The 27,161-nt window shown below is 41.5% G+C and overlaps 1 protein-coding gene across 2 annotated transcripts in view; it reads left to right on the plus strand.

The window, feature by feature from the left end:
- The window catches only part of meis1a (Meis homeobox 1 a), a 202,556-nt gene that overhangs the window by 23,905 nt on the left and 151,490 nt on the right, over positions 1 to 27,161 (plus strand). For both annotated transcript variants that reach the window (XM_073051241.1, XM_073051242.1), the window contains exon 7: positions 8,863 to 8,971. In XM_073051241.1, the coding sequence (XP_072907342.1) occupies positions 8,863 to 8,971 (109 nt within the window). The remainder of the gene's footprint in view (positions 1 to 8,862; positions 8,972 to 27,161) is intronic.

A 27,161-nucleotide genomic window follows, 5' to 3' on the forward strand; every position in this document is an offset into this window, starting at 1 on the left:
TTCATGGTGAATTAAGTGGTGGAGGAGAAAAATAGTGATGAAAAAAAGGTATGCACAGTTTCACAAATGCTGCACCCGATGCTCAGGGGTGGAAGATTTAAGAACCTTGGTGAAGGCTCCGAAGAATAGAATGTGGAAAATTGAATTTACTAAACAATTAAGCATTGAATTAGCCTGCATCCAGTATTAGAGGGAGAAAAGGGAGGAGGGGGATGGGAAAGGAGTAGGAAGAGACAAATAAATCGGAGCAGCTCATTAAGGGATAGTGAATATGTCAGCCCAGTTGTGTGGCAGTGGATGTAGTTGACAGTGAATCATTGCAGAGTTCTTTTAAGCAACCTTTTTTTTGAAGTCATACACTTAATCTGGTTAATAAAAGCTTATTTTTCTGCTTAGACCAGTCTGTTTCTCCATATTTTTCATATTATATTCAGCTTTTCTATTAATTACAAATTGTATTGCCAATCAACAAGAGTAGTAAACGAAAGAATAAATGGAATGAGAGTGCCCTAGAGATGTCACTTCTAGAATCTGGTGTATCCCAGAACTCCCCTGGGTCTCTGCAACCTCCCACATGCCTTTCTGGTCTTCTGTTCAATTATAGTTAATGCAATAGTTTGCCATTTTCTCTTTCTAATTATATTTTCAAGTGGGATTTGTAGCAGATAGAAAAACATCCTTTTACATGTTGAGGCTTTGTGCCTGGTATTGGCAGTCCCCTGAGTGCTGTACTATTCTTTCTACAGAGCTCTGAATAAACAAGTCCCCCTTTTAAAACTAGCAGTGGTGCAAGCTGACAATAAATACTTTAACCCTGCACACACTGAATATGTGTTGGCGATTGCAACAAGCAGCTTATTTTTCAATTGCTTTCAGCATTGAGACCTTTCAATGGCATTATTTCTTTGTCACCTGTTAATATTTCGTCTTAGCATCAGCAGATTGCTTTGTTTGAAAGTGTGTGCGAGCATTTGTTAGGCACTTTTAAAATGAAAAATGAGCATGATGTTTAGTGGTCAAGCATCCCGTGAGGTACAATGTTAAGATAGTTGAATCAGCAACTGCAGCAAATAAAAGGCAACCTATAAAGTCTGTGCTTCTCCTTTGTGACAGCAGCATTTGATATTTATGGCATTGTCATCATCTCCCCTTTCCACACAGCACAAATAAGAGGCTGTCCCCAGGGCAAGCGCAGAACTATGTGTGAACCTGGGTCGGTATTTTCATCTCCCCACTCCTTGGCCAGTTCAGATGCAGGTAATCCAGAGTTCCTGACAGCAAGCACACATCACACACTTGCCACAAACAGACTTTTCAATTTGTGGGCAAATAGAAATCTTCCTGGAATGGCTTTATCTTCTTAGATAGATGTTTGTATGGTACTTAAAAACAAAATCAGCAGTAAAGCAATAAAGAGATAAACAGAACTGACTCCTCGTCCCTTCAGGATAGAATTCCTGCAAATAAGCAACATTTCTTAAGGAAAAATGTCCTGACATGAACAAAGGGTTCCCCTCCTTGAAAGGATTATATTTGGGCACTAATCCAATAGGAAGTTCTGTGAATTGGCACTAACCGCACATATGTGTACACTGTTAGTCCATTAGTTTAAACATTGAAGTTACTCACCTCAGAACCTTGGCATTTAGAACTGATGATTTAGATTTTTTTGTGCCATGTTTCTGGATTATTTCAAAATAATCAGTGACCAACAGCATTTCTGAAAAGCTTTATGATTTATGCTGAATTGCAGGGAGTTCGGGGGCTGGGATGTCATAAAATGTATGGCTAATGGAAACATTTTAAAATACAGTACATTCAGGCATGTTGTTATTCCAACTTTTAAAGAGAATATATGTTTGAACAGCAGCTTCATCCCCTGCCTGCTTAATAAAAAAATGTTTACTTAATAGCAAGGTCTGAAGGAAGCTATCCTTTACCAAGCCAATCTTTCAGAATGAGAGGATATCCCTTTCATGGATAATGTAGAAAATGTTTATTCAAAATAATAATAAACTATCTGTGACAATAAAAGTCTGAAAAAGGTTGATGATTATTTAGAAATAATCCAGGAACATGACACAAACATTTCCAAATCATCACCTTTTATGCAGTGCCAGCTGTGGTTCAGCTGGTGGCATCTTTCCTGTGAGTTAGAAGGATGTGGGTTCCTACTACAGGGACCTGAACACTAAACCTAGCCAGGTATATTAATGTAGTACTGTAAGGATGCCATATTTAAACTGCTATCCTTCTATTTGGAGATTATATTGGTACTTCATCTGTTAAGAATCCTGCAATACTGTTTATTGGAAGCGTCGGCAAGTTATCCTTTGTGTTCTGTCCAATAATTATTGTTCAATAAAACTTGCTTAAAAACCAGTTATCGAGTCATTACCATATTGCTGCATGGGCACCTTGCTTGTACAAGTGTTTAATTATATTGCAACAGTACACCAGATTGTTTGGAAGGTGCAATTGCTATGAACAGTGATGTATAATATGAGTCCAACTTTTTGTGATTCAGATTTTACCATGTAGTAACTTAGTTATTTTGTAAATCCATTGAGGATGTTTCCTATGGTGGGAAAGTCTAAGATCAGAGGACATAACCTCAGAATAGAGGGGTGCCTTTTTGAATGGAGTTGAGGAATTTCTTTAGCCAGAGAGTGCTGAATCTGAGGAATTCTTTGCCACAGCAGCTGTGGAGGCCAAGTCTTTATGTATATTTGATAGATTCTAGATTGGTCAGGGCATGAAGGGACACAGGGAGAAGGCAGGAGATCGGGGCTGAGAGGGAAAATGGATCAGCCATGATGAAATAGTAGAGCAGACGGTGGGCCAAATGGCCTAATTCTGGTCCTATATCTTATGGTCACTGTGAATATGTAAAAAAACATAAAAGAGTGAGGAGAGTGGATCGAAGACCGCTAGAAAATTAGGCTAGTCAAATAATAACAGGGGACAAGGAGATGGCAGATAGACTAAATGAGTATTTTGATTCAGTCTTCACTGTGGAAGACACTAGCAGAGTGCCAGATGTTGAAGGGTGTGAGGGAAGAGAAGTGAATGCAGTTACTATTACAAGGGTGAAGGTGCTGAAAGACCTCAGGGTACATAAGTCACCCAGGCCAGATGAACTGCACCCTAGGGTTCTGAAGGAGGTTGTGGTAGAGAGTGTGGAGGCATTAGTAATGATTTTTCAAAAATTGTTGGACTCTGGCGTGGTGCCAGAGGACTGAAAAATTGCAAATGTCACTCCACTCTTTAAGAAAGGAGGAAGGCAGCAGAAAGAAAATTATAGACCAGTTAGCCTGAACTCAGTGGTTGGGAAGATATTGGAGTCAATTGTTAAGGATGAGGTTATAGAGTGCTTGGTGACATGGGACAAGATAGGACAAAGTCAGCATAGTTTCCTTAAAGGAAAATCTTGTCTGACAAACCTGTTGGAATTCTTTGAGGAGATTACAAGTAGGATAGGTAAAGGGAATGCAGTGGATGTTGAATATTTGAGCTTTCAGAAGTCTGTTGACAACGTGCCACATATGAGGCTGCTTACCAAGTTAAGAGACCATGGTATTACAGGAAAGTTACTGGCATGGTTAGAACATGAGCTGATTGGTAAGAGGCAGTGAGTGGGAATAAAAAGATCCTTTTCTGGTTGATTGCCAGTGACTATTGGTGATCCGCAGGGGTCGGTGTTGGGACCACTTCTTTTTATGCTGTATGTCAGTGATTTAGATGATGAAGCAGATGGCTTTGTTGCCAAGTTTTCAGATGGTGGAGGAGCATGCAGTGTTGAGGAAACAGGTAGGCTGCAGAAGGACTTAGACAAGTTAGTAGAATGAGCAAGAAAGTAGCAAATGAAATACAATCTTGGAAAATGCACTGTCATGCACTTTGGTAGTAGAAATAAATGTGCGAACTATTTTCTAAACGGGGAGAAAATCTAAGCATCTGAGATGCAAAGGGACTTGGGAGTCCTTGTGCAGAACATCCTAAAGGTTAACCTGCAGGTAGAGTCAGAGATGAGGAAAGCACATGCAGTGTTAACATTCATTTCAAAAGGTCTAGAATATAAGAGCAGGAGTGTGATGCTGAAACTTTATAAGGCACTAGTGAGGCCTCACCTTGAGTATTGTGAACAGTTTTGGACTCCTTATCTAAGAAAAGATGACCTGTCATTGGAGAGGGTTCAGAGGAGTTTCACAGTTACGATTCCGGGAATGAAAGGGTTATCATACGAGGAACGTTTGATAGCTTTGGGTCTGTACTCACTGGAATTTAGAAGGATGAAGGGGGGATCTCATTGAAACTTTTCGAATGTTGAAAGGGCTAGACTGAGTAGATATGGAAAGGATGTTTCCCATGGTGGGGGAGTTTAGGACAAGAGGTCACAGCCTCAGGATAGAAGGGTGTCCATTTAAAACAGAGATGTGGAGAAATTTCTTTAGCCAAAGTGTGGTGAATTTGTGGAATTTATTACCACTGGCAGCTGTGGAGGCCAGGTCGTTGGGTGTATTTAAGGCAGACCTTGATAGGTTCTTGATTGGACATGGCATCAAAAGTTACGGGGAGAAGGCTGGGGAGGGGGGATGTGGAGGTTTTAAAAAAAAAGGATCAGCCATGATTGGATGGTGGACAGACTCAATAGGCCAAAAGGCCAATGTCTTATGTAATATACAGACCAGTAGATATTCACTATTGTCAGATATGATGATACTGGGGGCTGAAAAAGGGAGTTAACACTGTTTGAATCAAAGAAGTATTTTAATAACTTTTCAAAAATAATTGGATTATTGTTCCTTAATCAAATATTAAATGATAATTTGCCCAATGTAGGCATACCCTTTACATACAACTGCCACCTCAGTTGGGATGGAAACTTACTGCTGCATTTCCAGAGCTGGTTCTGAAAGTTAGATTATTTTTGTTCTTGTGACAAAGTGCAGATGTGGGAGAAGAGCTCACTGTAATTGTTTTTATTCCTCCCAAAATTGAATTTACAACCAATTTTTTTTCATATCTCAATGTAACTTGGAAACATACCCGGTGCTAGGCAGTAGCATCTGTTTTCTGCTGCATGGTACAAGGTGCCTAGGTATGGATTGAGAATACCAAGTCCATCTGAATGCTTGTTTTTGCTTAATCCAGACCTGCTCCATTAGCAACACAAATCAGTAAGTACTGAGTCACAAATCATTGCCTCACCCTGCTTTCCCTATGAATCCAATTTTAAACTCCTATGTCTATAATTCATTTCAACTCTTGCAGTTTTATTCTACAGTCATTTTAACTATTGTTAGCATTTGTGGCTAAAGGTAATACATCAGTGTTGTCAGTACCATGGGTCAGGGGATGGTGGTGTCACCTCTTTAAAAATTAAGGGTGTTTTCCCCCCTGCAGAGACTAGAGGACAAAGAACTAGGCTGACAGTCCCATGCAGTGTTGCAAGGGCGCTACCTTGTTGATAGTGGTTTTGTTAATGTGAGTCTCAGTCTGCCTCCTCAGATTGATTTCAGTGATCCCTTAGCACCGTTGTAAAGAAGTGCAGAGGAATTCTATTGGTAACCTGGTTAATATCTACCTCTCCACCAAAGTCACTTAACCAGATTATCGGGTCCCATTCACATAACTATGAGAGCTTGACATGTGCAAATTCAATCTCACATTTCCCGCGTTACATCTGGGTTTAGGACTTGCTGAGGCTGCGGAAAGTGCCACCGAGGCGTTTTAAATGAAAAATCTCAAACTTCAGTTCTGCTCGTCTTACTTCCCAGTGTTGTTAAATCTTACTGTTAAAGCTGGGTTATCTACCTGGTTATTTTCTTTCTTTAATATATTCTGAGGATATCGCTGGCAGTTCCACCATTTATTGACTGTCCCTAATGTGTCCTGGGCTGAGTGAGCCAAAATGTGAACTAAATTGACGGCTCTGGAGTCACACGTAGGCCAGATGCTGTGAGGATGGCAGATTTCCATCACTGATGAACATTTGTAAATCAGATGTGGTTATGGTTACCATTGCTGATGCTAGATTTTTATTCCAGATTTCTTTAATTACTTGAATTTTCATTCTTCAGCTGTCAGGGTGGGATTCACATTCATGTATCTGGATCAATGGTCCAGTTTTCATGGTACTATTCCAGTCATTTAACTTCTGCCCTACCATATCCATAAAGTTGTTGGTTTTTAAAGCAAATACGCTCCTAAATATTGAATCTTAAGGAAACAGAAACAGTCGGAGGCCTTTCAGCCAGTTCTACCATTGGTCATTGCCGAGTTGCATCTTAGCTCCACCTACCTGTGGGGAAAATCAAACGGGATTAGTGTCAGATTAGTGTAGGCTAGTGCTTCCTGGTCAGCTTGCACGGTCGGGCCTGTTTCCATGTGATTCTCTACAAACTATCTTCATTCGGCAGCCCTCAAAATCGCTGCCTGACAAAAATATGTAAATATTAGTTCTGATACTTCCAATCGCCCCACGGGCTTAAGTGGCTCCTGAAGAAGGAAGCTCTGACTCTCGCTGCACTTTGTGTGTATAAGTACTTCCTGATTTTGTTATGAATGTCTAAACTCTAGTTTTAAACCTGTAAGTTTTTCTGGAGGCACCTTCCCCCCACCCCACAAAGACACCTCAACTCACCACAACACCTCCCCACTGACCATCATCAAAGGGCATAGTTTCCTTCATCTATCTTATTAATTCCTTTAATCATCTTGAAACCTCAGTTAGCTCATCTTTTAATCTTCTAAATTCAAGGGGCTTTAAGCCATGCCTGTGCAACCTGTCCTCATAACTAAACCTGTTTAACCCCTTTTACCATTAGCCTAAATATGCAAATTTTGACAGAAGAAACAAGTCCGATTAATGCCAATATTGTGAGGAGCTTGCACAGTGGCCTCCCGTATCATTTCTTGTCATTTAATTTGTATAAAAATTGACGGATTACCTTTGCCAGCCAGTTGTTGCACTATTTACAAAAGTAACAAATCCTTATCCCTGAAAAGCTGCACAAATCTCTGACCTACACAATAAATAATTATAGGTTTAGAGTGCTGTAAACTCTGTTTGCGAGTTGCAGACTTTAAAGGATGCATTTTAGCTCCAGCAAAAACCACCTGGCATTCCACACTGTGGCCACTGGGAGATTTTAATATCCTGCCTACATGCCTCTTTAGTCTTGCAGTCCTACTGGAAAGGTTACAAGCGGGAACTGGATTGTGAATACTCTTACTGCTTAGCAATGGTTGGCTTGGTGTTCTGATTCTGAGAGACAGGAGTTGTGACACCCCTATTTGAATGGTACTACAGGGCAGCTAACTGTTTTCACCTAATGTGGGCTGATCCAAGGCTTCAGGTCTGATGGATGAGCCAGTGTACCAGGCCTCTGCACGGTTAGTGGATTAACTCTGCAAAGCCTGTGGCTTTCTGGAGTGCCGTGCTACTCACCAATAAAGATTAAAGCAGAGGGCTCATAGTGGAGGCCTCAAGGCCATAATATGCATCTAATTCCCAATCAGAGTTGCTACCTTTATCTATTCTCAAGCCATTCCAGTCTTAAGCAACTCTTCAGTGGCAGTCCTCATTCTCTTTTAATAGTTCTTCCCTTATTCTCTTCCATGAACTAAAGCCTGTGCACGTTCAGCTTGGCAGAGGTGCGATTGGAGGCAAAAGTGCAAGTTTCCAGTGGTATTATTGTTCTGAAGTCCCCAAGCACATCTGCAATCATTGGCACTCTATTGCAGTTAAAGTGCTTAAATGAAACAAAACCACTTTGAATACTGTTAGTCATTTAAATCATTTATGTCATTTAAACAGAGCGTCAGCATGAAGTACCCTTTGGACCAAAACTTGCAGTAAATCTCGGAGCTAGTTAATGGGTTAAATTGCTGTCATAGTAGGTGGACTACGTAGCTGTTCAAATATTAAGGCTTTACAAGTGCTTGATACGCTCCTGTGCAAGTCACCACCTACATGTGCATTCCATTTTCATTTGCTGCCAAAGGACATTAAAAATGCCAAAAGGTTTGTTTTTAATTTGTTGTCAAAAAGTTATCAGCTGCTTTTATTTGCCTGGATGGGTGCGGCTAACTGAAAAAGAATAATAGTGTTGCAGTGAGTGCCTAATCTTGATTGGGATATATATTTTCAAAATAACAAGCTGCTTCCCCACAGGAAGACAGTGTATCCAGTGAAGCAGTGACATTCTGTCTGTCTCCCAACCATTGGTTCAAAGCTAACATCAGTGACTGTGTTCGTTTCATGCCTATCCTTTATTGGTCAGAGGAAAAGGGACAGAAAGAGAAATAATAAGCGAGAGAGGGAAAATCATAAAATAAATAAGACCAGTTTGTTATTGTGCTCACTCTTTTGTGTTTTTTATATATAAATTTATATACTCCATTTCTGTCTTGAAATGGTAGAACCAATCAGGTCATTGTAGCCATGCCACTGCAAAGTTAGAGCGGAGAATGCGCTGAAACTGGCTCTTCAGCCCACACCGCACTGGCTGTGGTGCTGATTGGAACAGAACGTCTGCATATGGTGGACCCCATCACACCAGCTGCCAGGATGCCCCTTAACTGTTCCTCATTTCTGTGCGTAAAGTGCTGCAGCTGTACGAGCTGCTGAGATTTGATATACGCCTGATATCAGCAACCCTTCCGATGACTCGTAGAGGCAGACTGAGGTGTGCAGAGCTGTGTGAACAGCAAGCCGATGTTGGCATTCCGTCCCATGGCCACAGGAGAATAGAAAAGCTCTCTCTCTGCCTCTTTTACCTCAGTTAAGGTTCGATGTAGTGATGTTGATCAGTGTTCAGCTTTCAGCTCCCTTATCAGTGTCATTCCCTCCCCCAGACTTGGAACAGAGATCACGATGACACAGCGTCAACGCGCTCAGGAGGAACGCCAGGACCCTCCAGCGGGGGACATACGTCACACAGTGGGGATAACAGCAGTGAGCAAGGTAAGAGACCACGTGATGGCTAACATGAGATGGTTGTTAATGAAATAACTAACGGACCTGTACCTTGCCAGCGAGGTGAGAAGCTCCATCAAATAGCAATCTGATAATGAGCAAGTAATCTATTTTAATGGCGGTGTAAGAATAAATGTTGGCCAGAGCTCTCCGCTCTGCCTTCATTTTGTGTCATACCATCCAGGGAAGGAGCACGCAGGTAATTTGTTTAATATCCTGTCAGAAGTGCCGCACCTCCGACAGCCCAAAACCCCTGCAGTGTCGGCCAAGACTTCTGTGTGCATCTCTGGAACAAGGCAGACCCACGGTCATCCAATTCGTGAGAGCATTACCAGTAGAGCTAAGAGCGACAGGAAGGAAGGGTGGGGAGACAAGGGTTTGGAAATTAGATGAAAACTTACACAGCAATCAAGGGTGGAGAGAGGGGGAAATCCTTGCTGAGTGTTTCTCCTTGGCTAATGGGTAAGACTCAAGCCAATTTTATACTTTACGTTATTACTTCTTTAACGATTAAGTGAAATTAAGGATTACATTGGCTTCCTAATTGAACTTCTGTGTATTTAGTAGGGATGGACGGCAGATCCACATCTGACATGAATTTTAATGATAAAAATATGGTTGCATATGACTTGTATGCAACATGTTCAGCAGCAGTACCCATATGTTGTCAGAAGTGGAAGTGGTCTGTGGAGTATTTTTGCCATTCAGCAAACTCATAGCCAATCATCTATCTGAGGACCACATCGGCATCTCGGATCGCACATTCTCCTTTCTGTCCAAATATCTTATTGATCTTGGCCTTGAAGGTACTCACTAACAACCCTAGAGAAAATGTCTTTATCGTCTGAGTGAAGAGCTTTTTGAGTTCTACATAGCTTGAATGCCTGCCCAGTCTACACTGCACATAGTATCTATCCTGTCAACCTTGTTCAGAATCATACCCGTTTCCAAGAAGTCATCTCATTTGCCTAAACTGCAGTGAGTGGCAGTTCAGATGAAGGGCCACAACACAAATTGCCAGCTGTCTGTTTCCCTTTGTAGATGCTACTTCACCCACTGAGTTCCGCCAGTAGTTAGTTTTGTGAGCTAATTATCATACTGTCTCTTCCCAGTTCTCAATTTGTAAGATACAACTCTTAAAGTTTTATACTGTTTAGCATTGCAATTGCTGGCTAGCACAGCTGTTGTTAGCTTTAATACACATATTTGCCGAACACACGAGGAACTAACGCTCAGATGTTAATGTAACCTGTACTATATGGACGGTGGTTCTCACATTATAATTATGATCACATTGATTGTTCACGGACTCCTTGAATAAACCAATCTCTGTTATGGAATAGATGTCATTTATTAACAATTTTAATACTGCAACTAAATTTTGAAGGAAAGTTTGCTCTTCAGTACAGTTAGCTCACCATGGCTAACTTCTACTTCTTCAGAAAGATAGGATTTGAGTACGTGTGAAAATGTATGTGTAATGGTACAGACTAGGAGGAACATTGCAATACTAGTGATAAACTGAAAGCAAAAAAATGCTTTGTATTTAAAATTCTTGCAAATTACAGGAAGTAAATAAGTAATCTTTTAGCCTCTAAATCTGTTTTATTTAAAATATCTAACAATTCACATCTGAACTAACCACTTGTAAAAGGTTCATTGATTTAACCAAATATACTGTTTTCTTTATATTAATTTTTAATGAAATAAGTAAATAAGAAACAAGGTGAATTTCAGTTATGACAAGAAAGAGCAATGCTATGAAAAAGATTCCAAGCTATATTGCTTATGAATAAATTAGAAAGCCATGAAAATAGATGTTTGCAATTTGTTTAGACATAAGGTAACTGCCCCAGTGTTTTTAGCTTATTAACATTACAGATAAGAGGAACAGTTGGAGGTGTATTTTGGAAAGTGTTTTGGAGTATTTTGGAAAGAATATTTCTTCAGTGCTTTGTCCAGTTTGATTTATACCGATTAGACTAGAAAATGTGATAGAATTCTTAGTGTTAATCCTGTGCACTTCATCATTAGTAACTGGGTCCTTGTCACTTGCGCAAGGTACCTTTGCTCACTCAAAACACGTGACTGGAAAGCTCACGCGGTCCTTAGGTGAAAGTTTGAATGATACCTGCTGGTAGGTTCTCCTTCATGCAGTAGACGTCCCTTGATGTTCGGTAAATCTCCAACCCATTCCATCTCTGTGTGCAATGGATCAGATTCCTGCATTACTTGGGTTGTATATCTGACCCCTCATCATTTAATTTTTAAGACTGATCCTATCTTTAACCCAGTTATATGGCTGACACCACCATCTATCTCCAGATGCGGCCTGATCCCCAGATGATCTAGTCCAGGAATTTGCTTGTTTTTATGGCCTTTCCACTAATGTACTCTATCCCCAGATGCCCCAACTCCAGGTGCCTTTTGATGTGCCACTTCTTCTCTTGTGTCTCCGTCAGTGGAAATCAATGGTGGTCTTCTACCTGATGATTGAACCGTCGTACAGCTCCCATCACTTTCCCCACACCTCTCCTCCTCGCCCCAAAGCTCCAGTTCACTCCAGCGCTTTGAGGGTTGCATCCCATCAGGCTCAGACTTGCCCTACCGAATCTACAAGGTCACTCCCAGCGAGGGAAAGGTCTTTCTGTGTGCTGAGACATGCCAGGCTTATTTATTTGTACGTGCTCCTTTGGTTCCACTACTTTTTATAATTCTGGCCTCTTAGAAAACTGGCTTGCAGGTCCGTGTATACTTTACAGCAAATTACAGCACCAAAGGGTTTTTTTGCTGTCCTTTTTTTGCCTGAATGATTGCAGAGACTAGGGTAAATCCTCCTTTAATAGTGGTGATGGATTTGAGGTGTGTGCCAGATAGGAATTGCATGTTTTTGTATGTGGTGGTGCAGTGTTCATGTGTATGTTTGTGTATGTGTGTGTGTGTGTGTGTGTGTGAGAGTGTTTGTGTGTGTGTGTCTGCGTGTATTACGTAGTGTTTGTGTGATTTTTGTGTGCGAGTGAGCGTGTGTGTGTGTGTGTGGTAAACTGGAGGTAAAAAGCAACTCCATTTATTATTGAAGAGGACATTAAGGCAGCTGTTCCAGGCTCTGTGAAGCTGGCAGGCAGATCTGGATGAGGGACAGGGGTCCACATTGTGTTCCATGTGACTGAACAACAGTTTACTGGAGATAGTAGCTTGCTTTTCACGTTGAAGAAAGGAATAAGAGCATCGAACCAGCCAAATGTCTAATGAGTAATAGGATAGGTGGGAAGGAGCACTCTGATTGGATGGCTTAACGAGCACATTTTGTACAGAGTTTTGGCTGCTGCCCCCCACCCTGACCTTTGCTCTTTATTGACCAATCTGATACTTCATTTTTCCCAGTTTTCCAATTATCACTAGGCCAGAGTGTGACCCTATCCCCACACTGCTTTCTGCACCCCCAATTCTCTCTCCATGCCCACCCTTATAAACAATTTAATGGAGCATCATGGACCTTTCAAAGGTAGCGATTCAGATTTGTTGTAATCTGAGACTGACACCACACCATTTCACATGGGTTATCATTTTTAAAAACAAAAAAAAAATTAACACCTGTCCTTGCTGTTAATAGTTGGAAAAGATACATTCTCAACAATTATTTTAATTAGGATCTTGTGCAAGGATTACAAGTATTGTTTATTTTACAGTTAGCTGTGGTAGTATGTTGAATTTGCAGCAGCAGGCATGTGTACCCAGCATGATGAGGCCAAATGCAGGTTGGAGGAGCAACACATTATATTCCATTTAGGTAGCCTCCAACCTGAGGATTGATTTCTCTAATTTCTGATAATTATACCCAAACATTTCATCCATTCTCCAATTTGTTTAACCTCTCACCCCTCTCATCCCTTTCCCTCATGACCCGATGACCTGCCCACCATCTCCGTCTGGTTCCCCTCCTCCCCTTTATTCTTGGTCTTCTGTCCTCTCCCATTAGATTCTATCTTCAGCGCTTTAATCTTCCACCTATCCCCTCCCAGCTTCTCACATCATCCCCCTTCCCTCCACCCACTCACCTACCCCCTTACAAGGTCTCACCTATCACCTCCCAGCTTCTCACATCATCCCCCTTCCCTCCACCCTCTCACCTACCCCCTTACAAGGTCTCACCTATCACCTCCCAGCTTCTCACATCATCCCCTTCCCTCCACCCACTCACCTACCCCCTTACAAGGTCTCACCTATCACCTGCCAGCTTCTCACATCATTCCCCTTCCCTCCACCCACTCACCTACCCCCTTACAAGGTCTAACCTATCACCTCCCAGCTTCTCACATCATCCCCCTTCCCTCCACCCACTCACCTACCCCCTTACAAGGTCTCACCTATCACCTCCCAGCTTCTCACATCATCCCCCTTCCCTCCACCCACTCACCTACCCCCTTACAAGGTCTCACCTATCACCTGCCAGCTTGAATTCCTTTCTCTTGCTGGCTTCTGCCCCTTTCCTTTCTAGTCACAATGAAGGGTTTCAGCCTGAAATGTCGACTGTTTATTCATTTCCATAGATACTGCCTGACCTGCTGAGTTCCTCCAGCGTTTTGTGTGTGTTGCTCAACGTTTCCAGCATCTCCCAAACCTGTCCTCTCTATGAGTACCAACTAACCTGTGCTGATGTTTATACTGCAGAAGACTCTCTGTTCCATCTATTTCATCTTGCCCTGTCAACATCTCTTTCTACTTCTCCTTCTCTCATGTGGTCAGTTAGTTTTCTTTTGAAAGCTTCTAGCCTACTAAGATCGAGGGTAATGTCTCTTGGACTAAAAACTTTCCATTAGTGGAGAGATTGTATTCTGATATGATGTGAGTAAGATTATACTTTATATTTCTGTTGTGGATTTATTAGTAACTCCATCATATTGGCCTCTAGTTTGGGGTCATTTTATAGCACACTCCCAACTCAAATGCTGTGAACTCTTTCTTTGGCATCACTGAACTCAATATGTTATAGTATGAATATTGTGAATATGCTTTAGCCAAAAACAGGTTTACATCCTTACAGTGAGTAAATTGCAGCAGTAGAGAAGTATCTGTTTGAAATACTAAGGCAATTAAATTTTCATCTCATTTATCGGGAATCATTTTAAAAGAAGGCGAGGAAGAAGGGAAGGGTGGAGAGGCTGGGCATGGTCACTGTACTTCACCTTTACCTGCTGAATGTTCAGTAATCATCCTTGCACTTCAAAGCACCACATTTTGAAAATGCGTAACTAAAAGCCTTTTCTGCCGTGATCTGAGTGGACTGGAGTCAGGTGGGAGGTACCTGGCAGATAAGTTAAAAGTGAAGTGTTAAAGTACATTGAAATATGACATGGTGCATTGAGCGATGGGGGCAAAACCCAACAAAGACAGAAAACCAATGACAGCAGGACACCATTGGCCAGTCTAGGAAAGCAGGGGCCAATAGAGCTGACTGCTGCTCCTGGACTTTTGTTACTTCCCATAATGCCAGAGTGGCCATGTCTCATTTGATAATCGCAGGATGAAGTGGTATGGAACATAATTGTACATGGCTGCAGGCACAAAGTAATGGGTGAAAGTGATTTCCTATTGGGAAGAATAAAAGCATATTCTGATGGCCCATACCCCTGAAAGGCTTCAGGAGTAATACAGAGTTAACAAGACGAGTACACTGAAACATCACACAAATCGTTGTTTTGCTAAGACCATTAATAGGCATCCATCCATGCACTTGGCACCGATTTTAAGTTGCCCAACGTAATGCCTTATGATACCAGCAAGGCTTGAATGCTTCCACTTTTCATCCGACACACCCAGAAGCCTTTTGTGCTTTTGAACTGCAGTTGAAGCCTGAAGGCTTCAAGGGAGAAAGGACATTTTCCGGCAGGTTATTTTGCAGGTCCAGCAAACAAGAGGGGGAGAAAGCTTTTTACATGAAGCGAGGACAGAGGTGAAATGGACTGCCCTGTAAGCAAGCTTTTGATCGTTTATAAAAAACAATTGATCACCATGAGTGCAGTTGTCATTAGCAGACATCGACTGATGGCAATTTGTCACAAGCTTAGAAGGTCATCCTGACTGGATGTTTAAGCCTGCCTTTGATTGACCTTTACTGCTGCCATTGTCATGTGATTGCTTCAGCTCAACACGACCCTTGGATGTGAAGGAAGACAGGCAGGGCACCAGCCAGGCACCGCATCCCAGCAGGAGCCAGCTTTTGCTGCTTAGTATGTTGCAAACTATTATATAATAAGAGAGTTACAGAAAAATTTTAGTGATTGTGGTATTTTCTGATAAGTTTGTGCTCTGTGCTTATGCCTCTGTTACCTGCTGTGAAATCTCATCTGTTCCAGTTCCTTTCCATCTCCCATGTCTACCACATCTATCAACATCCATTGTACACATGAGATATCAAGGGACATGGGTACAGGAAGAGGCTATTTAATCCTCAGACCTGTTTCTCCTTTAGTGAACCAACAACTACAAGAGAAACTTCAAAAAAGTAGGATCTTACAAAAAAAGGGGGAATGCTGAGCATGAGGAGGCAGAATGGCTTTCTTGCCCTCTTGGCGTAACTGCAGACCGCTGCTGGTCTCTCTTTGTTTCCACAAAGCCCTCCCCCGTGCTCCTATACCAACATTTCCCTGCCCTTCTCTCAGAATGTACCTCTGGACTCCAGGACCTGAAGTCTAAGGAGCAATTGAGCAGCCTAGAAATTTATTTCTTGGAATGAAAGCAACGGAGGGGTGACTTTATAGGGGTGTATTACATCATGAGAGGCATGGATGGGTTCAATGCACACAATCTTTTTTTAATCAGGAAGTGGAAACCATAAACTAGAGGACATAGATTTAAGGTAAGAGGAGAAAGATTTATTAGAATCATGAAGGGCAACGTTTTTGCACACAGGGTATATGGAATGAGCTGCCAGAAGAAATGCCTGAGGCAGACACAATAATGACATTTAACTATATGGATAAGAAAGGTGGAAGCATACGGGTCAGATGTGGGCAAGTGGGCACCTTGATCAATTTGGACCAAAGGAGTTCCTGTGTTGTAGTACTCTATGACTGTGATCTGTTGCCACAATTGGAAGGCAATGGAGTGCTTAGCTGACCAAAGCTGCGCCAGTTTAAGGGCCAAGGGCTAATTTTGTGCAGCGTTCTTAGTGTCCTGAGCGGCTGGTTTATGTTGCAGTCAGGTACGGAATAAATTATCCCACACTTTCTGTCCGGTTATCCGAAGGGCACACTTGCTGTTGTTTTGCTGAGTTATGCGTTACAGCTCATCATTACCCAACTGCTCATGGAAGTGCAGTGGCAATATAAATCTTTAAGTTCAAATATTTAAATGTAAATCAGCACACAGCTAAGTTCTGCGCATATTAAAAATCAGCATCCTCTCCCTGAGGCTTTTTGGGCATAATGCATAGGCCGTGGAAATGGTATTTACTTGATTTTAAAAAAATTAAGATTGGAGTGTCTTATATTGGAGACCAGAGCTGATGAGACGCTGATATACCGTTTTTACAGTGAGGGATTATGGCACTTGATATGCAAAATGCCATATCCCCAAATAGGAGCTATGAATATTCTTCAAATGACTTCCTGAATTTTCCTCTTATGCTCACAGTTCATCCTTCATGGTACTGTAGTCCATAATTTAGATATTTAGACCCCTATTCAATGAGCATCTGTGGATCTGTAAAATTGTATTTTCCAGAAAATCTTCCACAAAAGCCATTTAGAGAGATTTTGCTGGTGTGAAATATAGAATTGAGCTGCTGGAACATCGCTGAATACCAAGACTGAACGCTAAAATGGAAGTGGGAGCCTTCAGATTAGTATCTCTCGGTTAATCTACTAAACAAAAGTTGACTGCCTCCTGGAGAATTCAATGCCAGCAGCTGAAACGTGCTTATTAATTCACCCACAAACAATGTTTTTACCATAGCACACGAATTGATTTTAGCGTCATACCTTTAATAGTCACATTAAAGGAATGTGGGGACTGCTTCAACCCCACTTTAGCCCTTCTTTCTTGATAAGACCAGGCAACCCCCCAGTTTAGCATGTAAGACCAGTGTGTGTCATTCTGCCCTCTGAGTCCCTTCCTGTGTTCATTCAGATCTTGGTTATTTGTGTATGACATTAAAATTAGAGCTTGGTGTTTGGAATAGATGTCAGAAAGTGCTCCTTCAAGCAAAGGTTTGAGGAAATTTGAAACTCTGGCCTTCCAAAATGTACTGAGGGAAGAGGTCAGTGAGGTCTTTGAGTTGGGCTTTTCAGCAGTCGGATCTATAGGTCAGAAAGCAGGCCGTTCATCCTAACTTGGCTATGCTAGCTTTTATCTTCCTCTTCAGAATCCTCCCACTCTAATTGCGTTCTCTCTTTATTCCGCCTCCCTCACAAATGCATCAGATCTTCTCTTAAATGGATAGTTGCTTTCTGCTTCCTGAGGCAACGGGCTTCTCATTCTCACACTCTGTTAGTACAGAAATACTTCACAAACTCTTAATACAATCATTTAGCTGCAAGCTTACATCGAAACTCCCTTGTTTTAACTCCTACAAAACAATTCTGCTATCTCCTCTCTGACATCATTATAACAATCTCTTAATAAGTTTTATTGTCTGCAATCCTAGTCCTGTTTTTTCCTAGAGTTTTAACTTGCTTAATCTATCCTAATTGTAGCATCTTTACAAATCTAGTAACATTACTACTTGATAGAGATGAACTAAGTCAGCAAGCCAAGATGTACAACTTGGAGGTGTCTGCACTTTGCCTCTGCCTCTGTAGACCTGGGATGGATTTCTTGACAACTTCAACTACTTCTTCTGCATTTTTTTTTGGTGTTTCAATATTATTTTTTCCAATCAAGACAGTGAACAATACTCCAACATTCTTTTGGCAGAATTATTGCCATATTCTACAGGAGAGCTTAGTGGGATACTTATAAGTGGAGATTACATGCCTACTTTAATGTCTCTGGACATTTTGGGAATTGATTTCATCCACCCATTTCTTTTTACCTATTTTTCGTGTTATGTTGATCCTTTATGTTACAGTCATCCTGTCTAACTATTCAGTGGCAGTACTTTCATCTCAGGATTTGCTTGCTTACTGCCCATTACACTGCTGGCATTTAAGGCAGCAGTGAAGGTCCGCCATCTCTTGTGGTGTTCGGGGCTTCTTTCATCGCGCCAGTAGCACCCTCTTCGTTGTCACTGACGTCGTCATGCAGGTCCCGAGTGGAGACCCAGGAATACTGTTGCACTCAGATGGAGAAGGATTCTTCATTGCTGGCAACAATTTAATTTTACCAGTCAGGGTCAGGTCATAAGAATCGGAGCAGAATTAGACCATTTGGTCTGCTCCACCATTCAATCATAGCTGATCATTTTCTCCCCTCCTCAGCCCCACTCCCGGACTTCTCCCTGTAACTTTTGATGCCCTGTCCAATCAAGAACCTATCAAGCCCTGCCTTAAATGTACCCAATGACCCGGCCTCCACAGCTGCCCATAGTAACAATTTCCACAAATTCACCACCCTCTGGCTAAAGAAATTTCAATGCATCTCTGTTTTAAATGGATACCCCTCTATCCTGACGCTGTGTCCTCTTGTCCTAAACTCCCCCACCATGGGAAATATCCTTTCCACATCTACTTTGCCTAGGCCTTTCAACATTTGAAATGTTTTAATGAGATCCCGCCCCCCCCCCATCCTTCTGAATTCCAGCGAGTACAGACCCAGAGCCAATCAAATGTTCCTCGTATGATAATCCTTTCATTCCCAAAGTGGTGCTTGTGAACCTCCCCTGAACCGTCTCCAGTGTCAGCACATTTTTTTCCTGGATGAAGAGCCCAAAACTATTCACAATACTCAAGGTGAGGCCTCACCAGTGTCTTATAAAGCATCAGCATCTCATCCCTGTTCTTGTATTCTAGACCTCTTGAAATGAATGCTAACATGGCATTTGCCTTCCTCACCACCAACACAAGCTGTGAGTTAACCTTTATAGTGTTTTGCACAAGGACTCCCAAATTACTTTCCATCTCAGATTATTGGACTTCCTCCCTGTTCGGAAAATAGTCTGCACATTTATTCCTACTAGCAAAGTGCATGACCATGCATTTTCCAATATAGTATTTAATTTTCCACTTTCGTGTCCATTCTCCTAATCTGTCTAAGTCCTCTGCAGCCTACCTGTTTCCTGAACATACCGGGCCCTCCACCAATCCATATTTGGCAAAAAAGCTATCTATTCCATCATCTAAATCATTGCTATATAGCGTAAAAAGAGTGATCCCAACACTGACCCCTGCAGAACACCACTGGCAGGGTTGTTAGTCCTGAACTGAATCCCCGAGCCTGGAGGATTAGTCTGGCCTGTGGCATGAGTGACCCTACCAAGAGCCAAAGCATAAAGTCCTGACTCCAACCAATATAACGCTCTGGGTCATTAAAGCACACAAGCCTTCAAACAACAACAAGGCTGTGGTCTTGTTGGAAAATCTTCTTCAAGATTTTCAGCAGTTCAGTTAAGCTTCTCACCATCACTTTCTCAAGGGTAATTAGGAATGGGTAAGAAATACTGGCCTTGCGAATGACTCCCAACTTCTGAGAATGGAACAAGAAGTGTTCGTGACTTCTAAACAAGACCTGGCAGAAATTCACATTTAGAAACTTAAACAGGGTGCCTATTAACTAAAACAATTGGGCTCCAGTTTATATTAAACAAAATAGTTTCCTACTCTCAATTTAACAATAACAAGAATGAATTCTTTTAGTTAAGCAAGAATGCAACCTTCAGCTTCGAATCCCCACAGAATCATTATTTGCATGTGCTGGAAGTTGTTTGTTTCAGCAGTGTGCACAGATTTTCATACTGTTAAAATTATCTTTCAGTTTCTTTCAGCACCAGGTTATTGATTGGTACCAAATCCAAAAAGTCTAAATTCAAAAATTCTTAGAAGATTTTGAAAAAAATGGTGTTAATTGAAAAAAAATGTGCTCATATGGTATTATAAATCTCGCAAAGCACCCTATGGTGTTTCATTCGACCATTATCAAACAAAGTATGAGTCATACATATTGTGACTGATAAGCATAAGCCTGGTCTGATAAGTACGTTTTAAGGAGCATCTTAAGTGCGGAAAAGGGGCGGAGAGACCGAGGGATCCATTCTTGTCCAGTTGAGTACAAGTTCACTAGTGGTGAAACGATTGTACTTTTCCAGAAGATATACCAGGCAGAGAGAGAAAGAGATTCAGGGATGCTCAAAATCTTCTTGAAAAATTGTAACCTTCCCTTTGATTCTTGGGGAATCTGTACTGTCATTGGGAAGGAGGTATAGGACCCTGAGGCACACACTCAAAATTTTAGGGACTGCTTTTTCATCTTTGCCTTCAGATTTCTGAACGATCCATGAGCCCTACCTTGTTATAGGGTCTTTTGCATTATTTTATTTTTGTAATTTATAGTAAATTTTATTGTCTTGCACTGTGCGGCTGCTGCCAAACAGCAAATTTCACAATATATGTCAGCGATAATAAACCTGACCCTGATTCTGATTCCTGACCCATGTCTGCTCTAAGTGAAGAAAGAACTTTTAAGGTGTTAAGGAAGAATTTAAGTCCAGGCATCCGCTCTGTAAGTCCCCACCAGCCTCTAAATCAGGCAATTCCTGCCCCATTTGTGCAATAGTCAGCAGTTCCAACAGTGGCTTCTGTAGTCACCTCAGAACCTTCAAAACCAGGCTGGAAGCAAATGATCCACAATTCCAACATGCTGCCTAAAAAGAAGACAATTGGGGACTGCAATGGAATCCTTGACTCCTCACAGGGAGATTACTTTTCGTGCAGATTGGAAGTAACATCTCCTCCTTGCCGACCATCAACACTGGCGCACCTCAAGGATGCATGCTTAGCCCACTGCTGTACTTTCTCTACACTCTTGACAATGTGGCTAGGCAGAGCTCAACCATCATCTGTAAACTTGCCAGCGACAGAACTGTGGTTGGCAGAATCTCATATGCTGACAAGAAGGCATGCAGGAGTGAGGTAGATTGGCTGGTTAAGTGGTGTTGCCACAACAACCTTGCAATCAACGTCAAGGAATTGGTTGTGGACTCCAGGAAGGGGAAGTTGGGAAAGCGCACACTAGTTCTCATCGAAGTGGAGAGGATGAGCAGCTTCAAGTTCATGGCCATCTCAGAGGATGGCCCAACATATTGATGTAATCATGAAGGCGGACACGTCAGCAGCTAATACTTCATTTGAAGTTTGAGGAGTTTGGGTATGTCACCAAAGGCTCCAGCAAACTTGCACAGATGCTCTGAAGAGCATTCTAATTGTATGGACAGGAACTGCAGAGGGTTGTTGACTCAGCTAGCTCCATCATGGGCATTAACACCCCCCCCCCCCCATCTTCAAGGACATCTTCAAAAGACAGTGCCTCAGGAAGGCAGTATTTATCATCAAGGACCCTCACCTTCCAGGGCATGTCCTCTTCTTACTGCTGTGATCAGGGGTGAAGTACACGAGCCTGAAGACACAAGCTCACTGCTTTAGGAACAGCTTCTTCCCTTCTGCCATTCAATTTCTGAGCAGTCCATGAGCCCAGGAACTCTACCTCATTTGCACTATTTCTATTGTAACCTTCAGCCATTTTTATGCATTACATTGCGCTGCTGCTGCAAAACAACAAATTCCATGACATAGAGCACGTCAACGATAATGAATCGGATTCTGATTCTAATTGGGAGTTCAAATTAGGCTGAATCCTGATACATTGCATGGCTGTAGTCAAGAGAAAGGATGATTCCATCAAAGGATTAGTCCATGAAGAATAGTTTTAAAATTGAGCTATCATTTAATTGAAAACCAATATAGCAAGCACTGCTGATGAGTATGTGGGTCTGGATGTGAGTGAAGTTTGAATTCTGACTTTATCACCAAAGCACTGATGAGACTGGTTTGGGAACTGATGGCAAAGATTGACAGGTGATTCTGTCCCCGTTGTCAAATTATAATTGTTGCAATAGAATTGTTTGATTACCTGGAAATTGCCTCCTTCCCTGTGATAGCTTTGAATTGCTTGTTTGTTGCCAGCCATACTGTTTATTACTTAATTGAATATCAGTAGCAAATGCACCCAAAGATAAATGAAAATGCAAGTACTTATTGACCTTGACTTGTTTTCACAAGTTGTTGGAGTTGATGGCTTTATTGCTGTTCAGTTGATAACAGTTGAAATGCTGCCTACCCCTGGAGGGGGGGAGGAGGGGGGGAACCTAATTCCCAGGGAGTGTAAAACTGCTTGTTTGCTCTGGGAACTGGCCCTGTGCTGAAGCGCTAGTGTCAACATCTACCTGAGCTGTGGGAATGATCAGACATAGGCCAATGGTGCAGTCTTACTGCTTCATTTTCAAAGATACTGCAGAACTCATTCAGCCTTTAAAGTCTGCCAGCTCAAAATTTTACACAAGCTACTAATTTACAAGAAAGAACATGGTAAGATTTAAAAACAAAAATATTTAACCATTTACAGCGCACGCAAAGCATATTGAAATGGAATTTGGAAGTTCTTCAGCTCACCAGAGCCTGTTCGGTGAGAATCATATAATTTATTCAAGCCCTAAACAGAGGCAGATGGAGAAACCACTCAGCTCCTTAGTTATTTCTACAGGAACCTATTTCTACTGGAAGTCTAACCAAATTAAGTATTGAAATTTTGTGCTGAGTTCCCAATAGTTTCTTTGGAGAGAGAATCCCAATCTTCTGTTTGTAATACTCGATTCAGTTTAAGTTCTTCTTTAAATTTTAAAAGAGAATTTCAAACAGCTTATTAAAGTTGAAGAGTCTTTATCTGAATTTTCAACAGGCAGTTTCAAAGTTTCAGAAAGCAGCTGCGTTAGGCTCGAGTTTGAGACCATACTGGAAGCGTGCAGAAGTGATGACTTTTCTCCAAAAGATATTTATTTAGTCTCTTTTGTTTTTGGTAAAATAAACACAGGATTTGATTGGGGCAAATAGTTTATGAAATGTAGTTAGGCTTCCAGATTTCACAGTGGAAAAAAAATCTTTTTTGAAGTTTCATCTGTAATGAAGAGTGAAAGAAGCTTGGATGCAAATGTGTCTTGTTAAATTAATGATAATGCTGCTTCCTCCAAAAAGAAATTGTTATTTTAGTCACTTGGAGAGGGAGGCAGAGCAAAGGATTTGACAGTTGGATGCATGACCCTGAGTGAGCAGCAATGAAACAACAGCCCTATACACATCACTTTTGCAACACAAGTTACTCAACGAAAGAAAAATGAAAAGCCTGATAACCTATGACACAGTGAGACAGAATTTATTGCTGTGGTCAAAATAATAAAGTTAAGAAAACATAATGCCTCTATCAATTTACACGTTGCTTAGTTTATTATGTAGAATAGTAGCTCAAAAATATTGTGAGATGTTTTCTGTCCACTAAAATTACAAAAAAAATTCATCATTTAGCTAAGCTTGACACTCAGAGGAAACCTTTCCTCATTCTTAGCATGTGGTTATTTTATGAAAACAGATATTTAAATGATAAATGTTTCAGTGAATGGTGTTCTTAAAAGTTGCTTTAACTGGAATTTATCCATGCCTTGGTGTCTATGAATGAGGAGAAGGGTATTTGTATGGCTAATTCCTGCAAGGTGGAAGAGGTTTACACCTGGTTTAGCCAATATTCTGGGACTGATGCTGAAGAAAAGGCTTTGCTGTAAATGGTAGAGTTAAAGTTCAGATATGCTTTCCTTCTCAGAACATAGAAAAGCTCCCTTGGAGCTGTTCGAAGAAGATTAGGGAAGTTCTTCAAAAGAAGGGAGGAAAATGCAATTATGCTGGTAATAAAGGAATGTCCTTTATCATATTTTCTATGAACAGCATCTTACTGACTCCAATTTTGCTACAACGATTTCAAATCTTAAACTGCCCTGCAGTTTTCAGTTTGCCAATGTGGGCTGGATGTACGTTACCAGAATATGTAGGAAGTTTCAAGATGGTGGAGCTTTTTGTTTGCAAGCTATTGTAAGTACTCAAATCCAGCAACACACAGTTTCTCTGTCAGCCCTCCACTCTATGCCATGATACAGATTATCTGTCAAAGTCTGGGATTGTGTCAGGAGATCACCAAATCTGTTCAGCTCTCTCAGTTCTGAAATTCATCACAACAAGCTGAATTTTCATTCCACCGCATTTATACCCCCTTGGGATCCGAAAATCTTGACTTGCACTTTCTGTTGTTTATCTTGCATCAAAACGAAGGAAGATCTTTACTTACAGCCCATTAAATTCTTTGGCAGTACAACTACCGTTGTAGTTTAGGTTCAGTCAGTTTACACACAGCAAGCTCACAAATGGCAAAGTGATAATGCACAAGTAATCTGTTTAAATGTTTAAATGAGCCATTAATATTGGCAAGGATCTCATTGAAAGCATCTGTCCATTTAACACTTCATTGGAAAAGCGGTGTAGCAGTCTTTTAATTCAGACTTGGAGAAGCACAACATTTTATATTCTGCCTGGGTGGTCCAAAGATATGAACATTGATTTCTCTAACGCCCAGTACCCATTGCCCTGTTTTTCCTCTCCCTTTCCCCTTTTTTGTTCTTCCCCATTTTGTGGCCCTCTCGTCCCTTCTCTCCTCCTCACCTGTCCATCATCTACCACCAGCTACACATCTCCTTCCCTTTAGCTCGTGGCCCAGTGTCTCCTCCAATCAGATTCCTTCACCTTCAGTCCTTTACCTTTTCCATTGATCACTTCCCTCTGCTTCTCACTTCACCACCCTACCCCCACCCACCCACCTTCTGCCTCACCTGGTCTCACCTGTCACCTGCCAGCTTGTTCTCCCCCCCACCCCCCCCAACCTTTTTATTCTGGCCTCTGCTCCTTTCCAGTCCTAATGAACGGTTTGGCCCCAAAATGTTGACTGTTTATTTCCCGCCGTGGATGCTGCCTGAGTTGCTGCAGAACTTGGTGTCTGTTGTGTGTGACTGACATTGGGTTTCTTCTGAGCTGTCCGTAAGACTGAGCACATACCTTATTCCACCTTCTCAGTGTCGGCAGAAATCTCCCAAACTCATCTTTCTGCTTGTCAAGATGGCAGTGTGTTTAGTGATAAAGCAGTGAGTGATGATTGAATGAGAACCAGTCAACAGACACAAAGGCGCATGAGGGTGTTGAGAGGCATCGTCAGATACATGTTAGCCAAAGTTCCAGCAAGATCTGATAACACCTGGAGTTTCTGTATCTCTTACCGATTGGGGTAGCAAGGTTAATGTGAGAAGAGCAGCGGAGAATTGGGTGTGATGGAGAATTTAACTCTTCTCTGTATTTTGTGCAGCTAATCCTATTGGGTTTGTTTTCAGTGTTTGATTAGGAGATTAGGTGGATATCCATCAATGGAATGAATTCTATCTATTTGATCTTCATTCAATTGCTCTGCATTATCATCTGTGCCTTTCAAATCTGATATAGGAGCAAGTTAGTTGCAGTCTGGGCTTTTTGAACAGAAGTACTTCAGCCTGCTGCAGATCTCTTCATTTACGGCCAAAACCACCATCAGGATGCTTACCAAAAGCTTTAGACTTTGGTGAAATCATTCAATGGGTGAAAAGATACCAATGCTAATGATTCCTAATTCTTCCGGAAGTTGTTTAGTGGCAGCGATTGTGATAATAACCTGGCCATGAGTTTAATTGCTCATGCCCCCCCCACCCATTTTTTAGTGGCAGAGTATTTATAGAAATGGTGTTTGAAGAGTGTCTCACTGTCATTACTTGCACTATCAAGATGCAGAAAATCCGACTGAACTGTATTGTGCCTAATGTGACAGCATTGTGCTAATTTTAGCTTGGAAAGAGGATGAAGATAAACTGACTACTGCTAGGTTCCATATGCCATGCAGGTGATAATACAATACCCTGTGAATTATAGTACTATTATGGTTTATGGGATAGAAAGGTAGAGATTTTAGAACGCAAAATGTCTGTTGAAAATATTGTACAAAATATATCCTGCTGCTTTTGTTTAGTTCCTGCACTACTAACAAGTATTGGAAGGTTCTGATTGCCATTAGCAACTTAATATAAAATTTAGTTTATCAAACATGCTTTAGTACAGGTTTAATTCATTAAATGCATTGTTTTTCAGATTCTGAAACATTTCTAAAGCACTTTCTCCACCCCCCCCCCCCAATGAAATTCTAACAAATTCCTGATTAGTCCGAGCAACTGACATTTGGGGAAATTTAGTCCTGCAGTCCCAGCTAAAGAGTGTTTGAGCTTTTTATTTGTAACTGAGACCACTTCACAGAGCAGGGAGTGTTTGCTCTGCTAAGCTGAGAAAAACTCCCAGTGTGGACACTGCAGATAGTGTGAGCCTTGTTGTAGGATTTGGAGGGTGGGTGAAAGCATTGTGTTCACAACTGCCAAAGAGCTTGACCTCTGGGTGACCCTGGCCAAACAAAGGCAGAGCTGAAGAGGCTTCTTTTGACATAGATACCCATTGAGGGTTTTTTAAAGCAGAGAGATAACCTGACCCTTGCTGATTTCCAGGGAATGAGGTTCAAAATGCCTGACACACGAAATTCCCAAGTTTGTCTTGGAGGAATTAAACTGTTGTAAGGTGAGCAATGTGTAATGTTGCTGGAGAGAGGTTAGCACAAAAGAGGTGGTGCTAATGTAGGATGGTGGAACACGCATTTTAGTAAGTTTCTGTTGCTAAGCTGTGTTGCCTTGATGAAGAAATGCACACATTTTAACAGGTAATTTGATCGTTGCAGCGGCTCATAAAGCTGAAAAGTAGGCAGGGCTCCATTGATGGAAATGGCCGATAAGTGCTGAATAAATGGGTCTGGCATTAAGCAATGTCAAATCTTCGCTGAGCTATCCCTGCTCTTTGTCTCCAAGGGCTCTTTTTCACAGGAACAAATAGATCCAAGTAAATAAAAGCGGAACAACAGCAGTGGCCCATATCATTGCAGCACACATGCTCACAAGTCAACTTGTTCAGGAAACTGGGAAAGCACGGTGCAAACCATTTCCACTGCATCCTTATCTTTCCAGCTCATTGTTTGCTGCTGAGAGTCCCAGATGCAATTTCCCCAAGTAAAAGCTTCCTGTTGCCTGCCTTTATAA

The sequence above is a fragment of the Hemitrygon akajei genome, chromosome 7, assembly GCF_048418815.1.
Source record: "Hemitrygon akajei chromosome 7, sHemAka1.3, whole genome shotgun sequence".
Lineage (NCBI taxonomy): Eukaryota > Metazoa > Chordata > Chondrichthyes > Myliobatiformes > Dasyatidae > Hemitrygon > Hemitrygon akajei.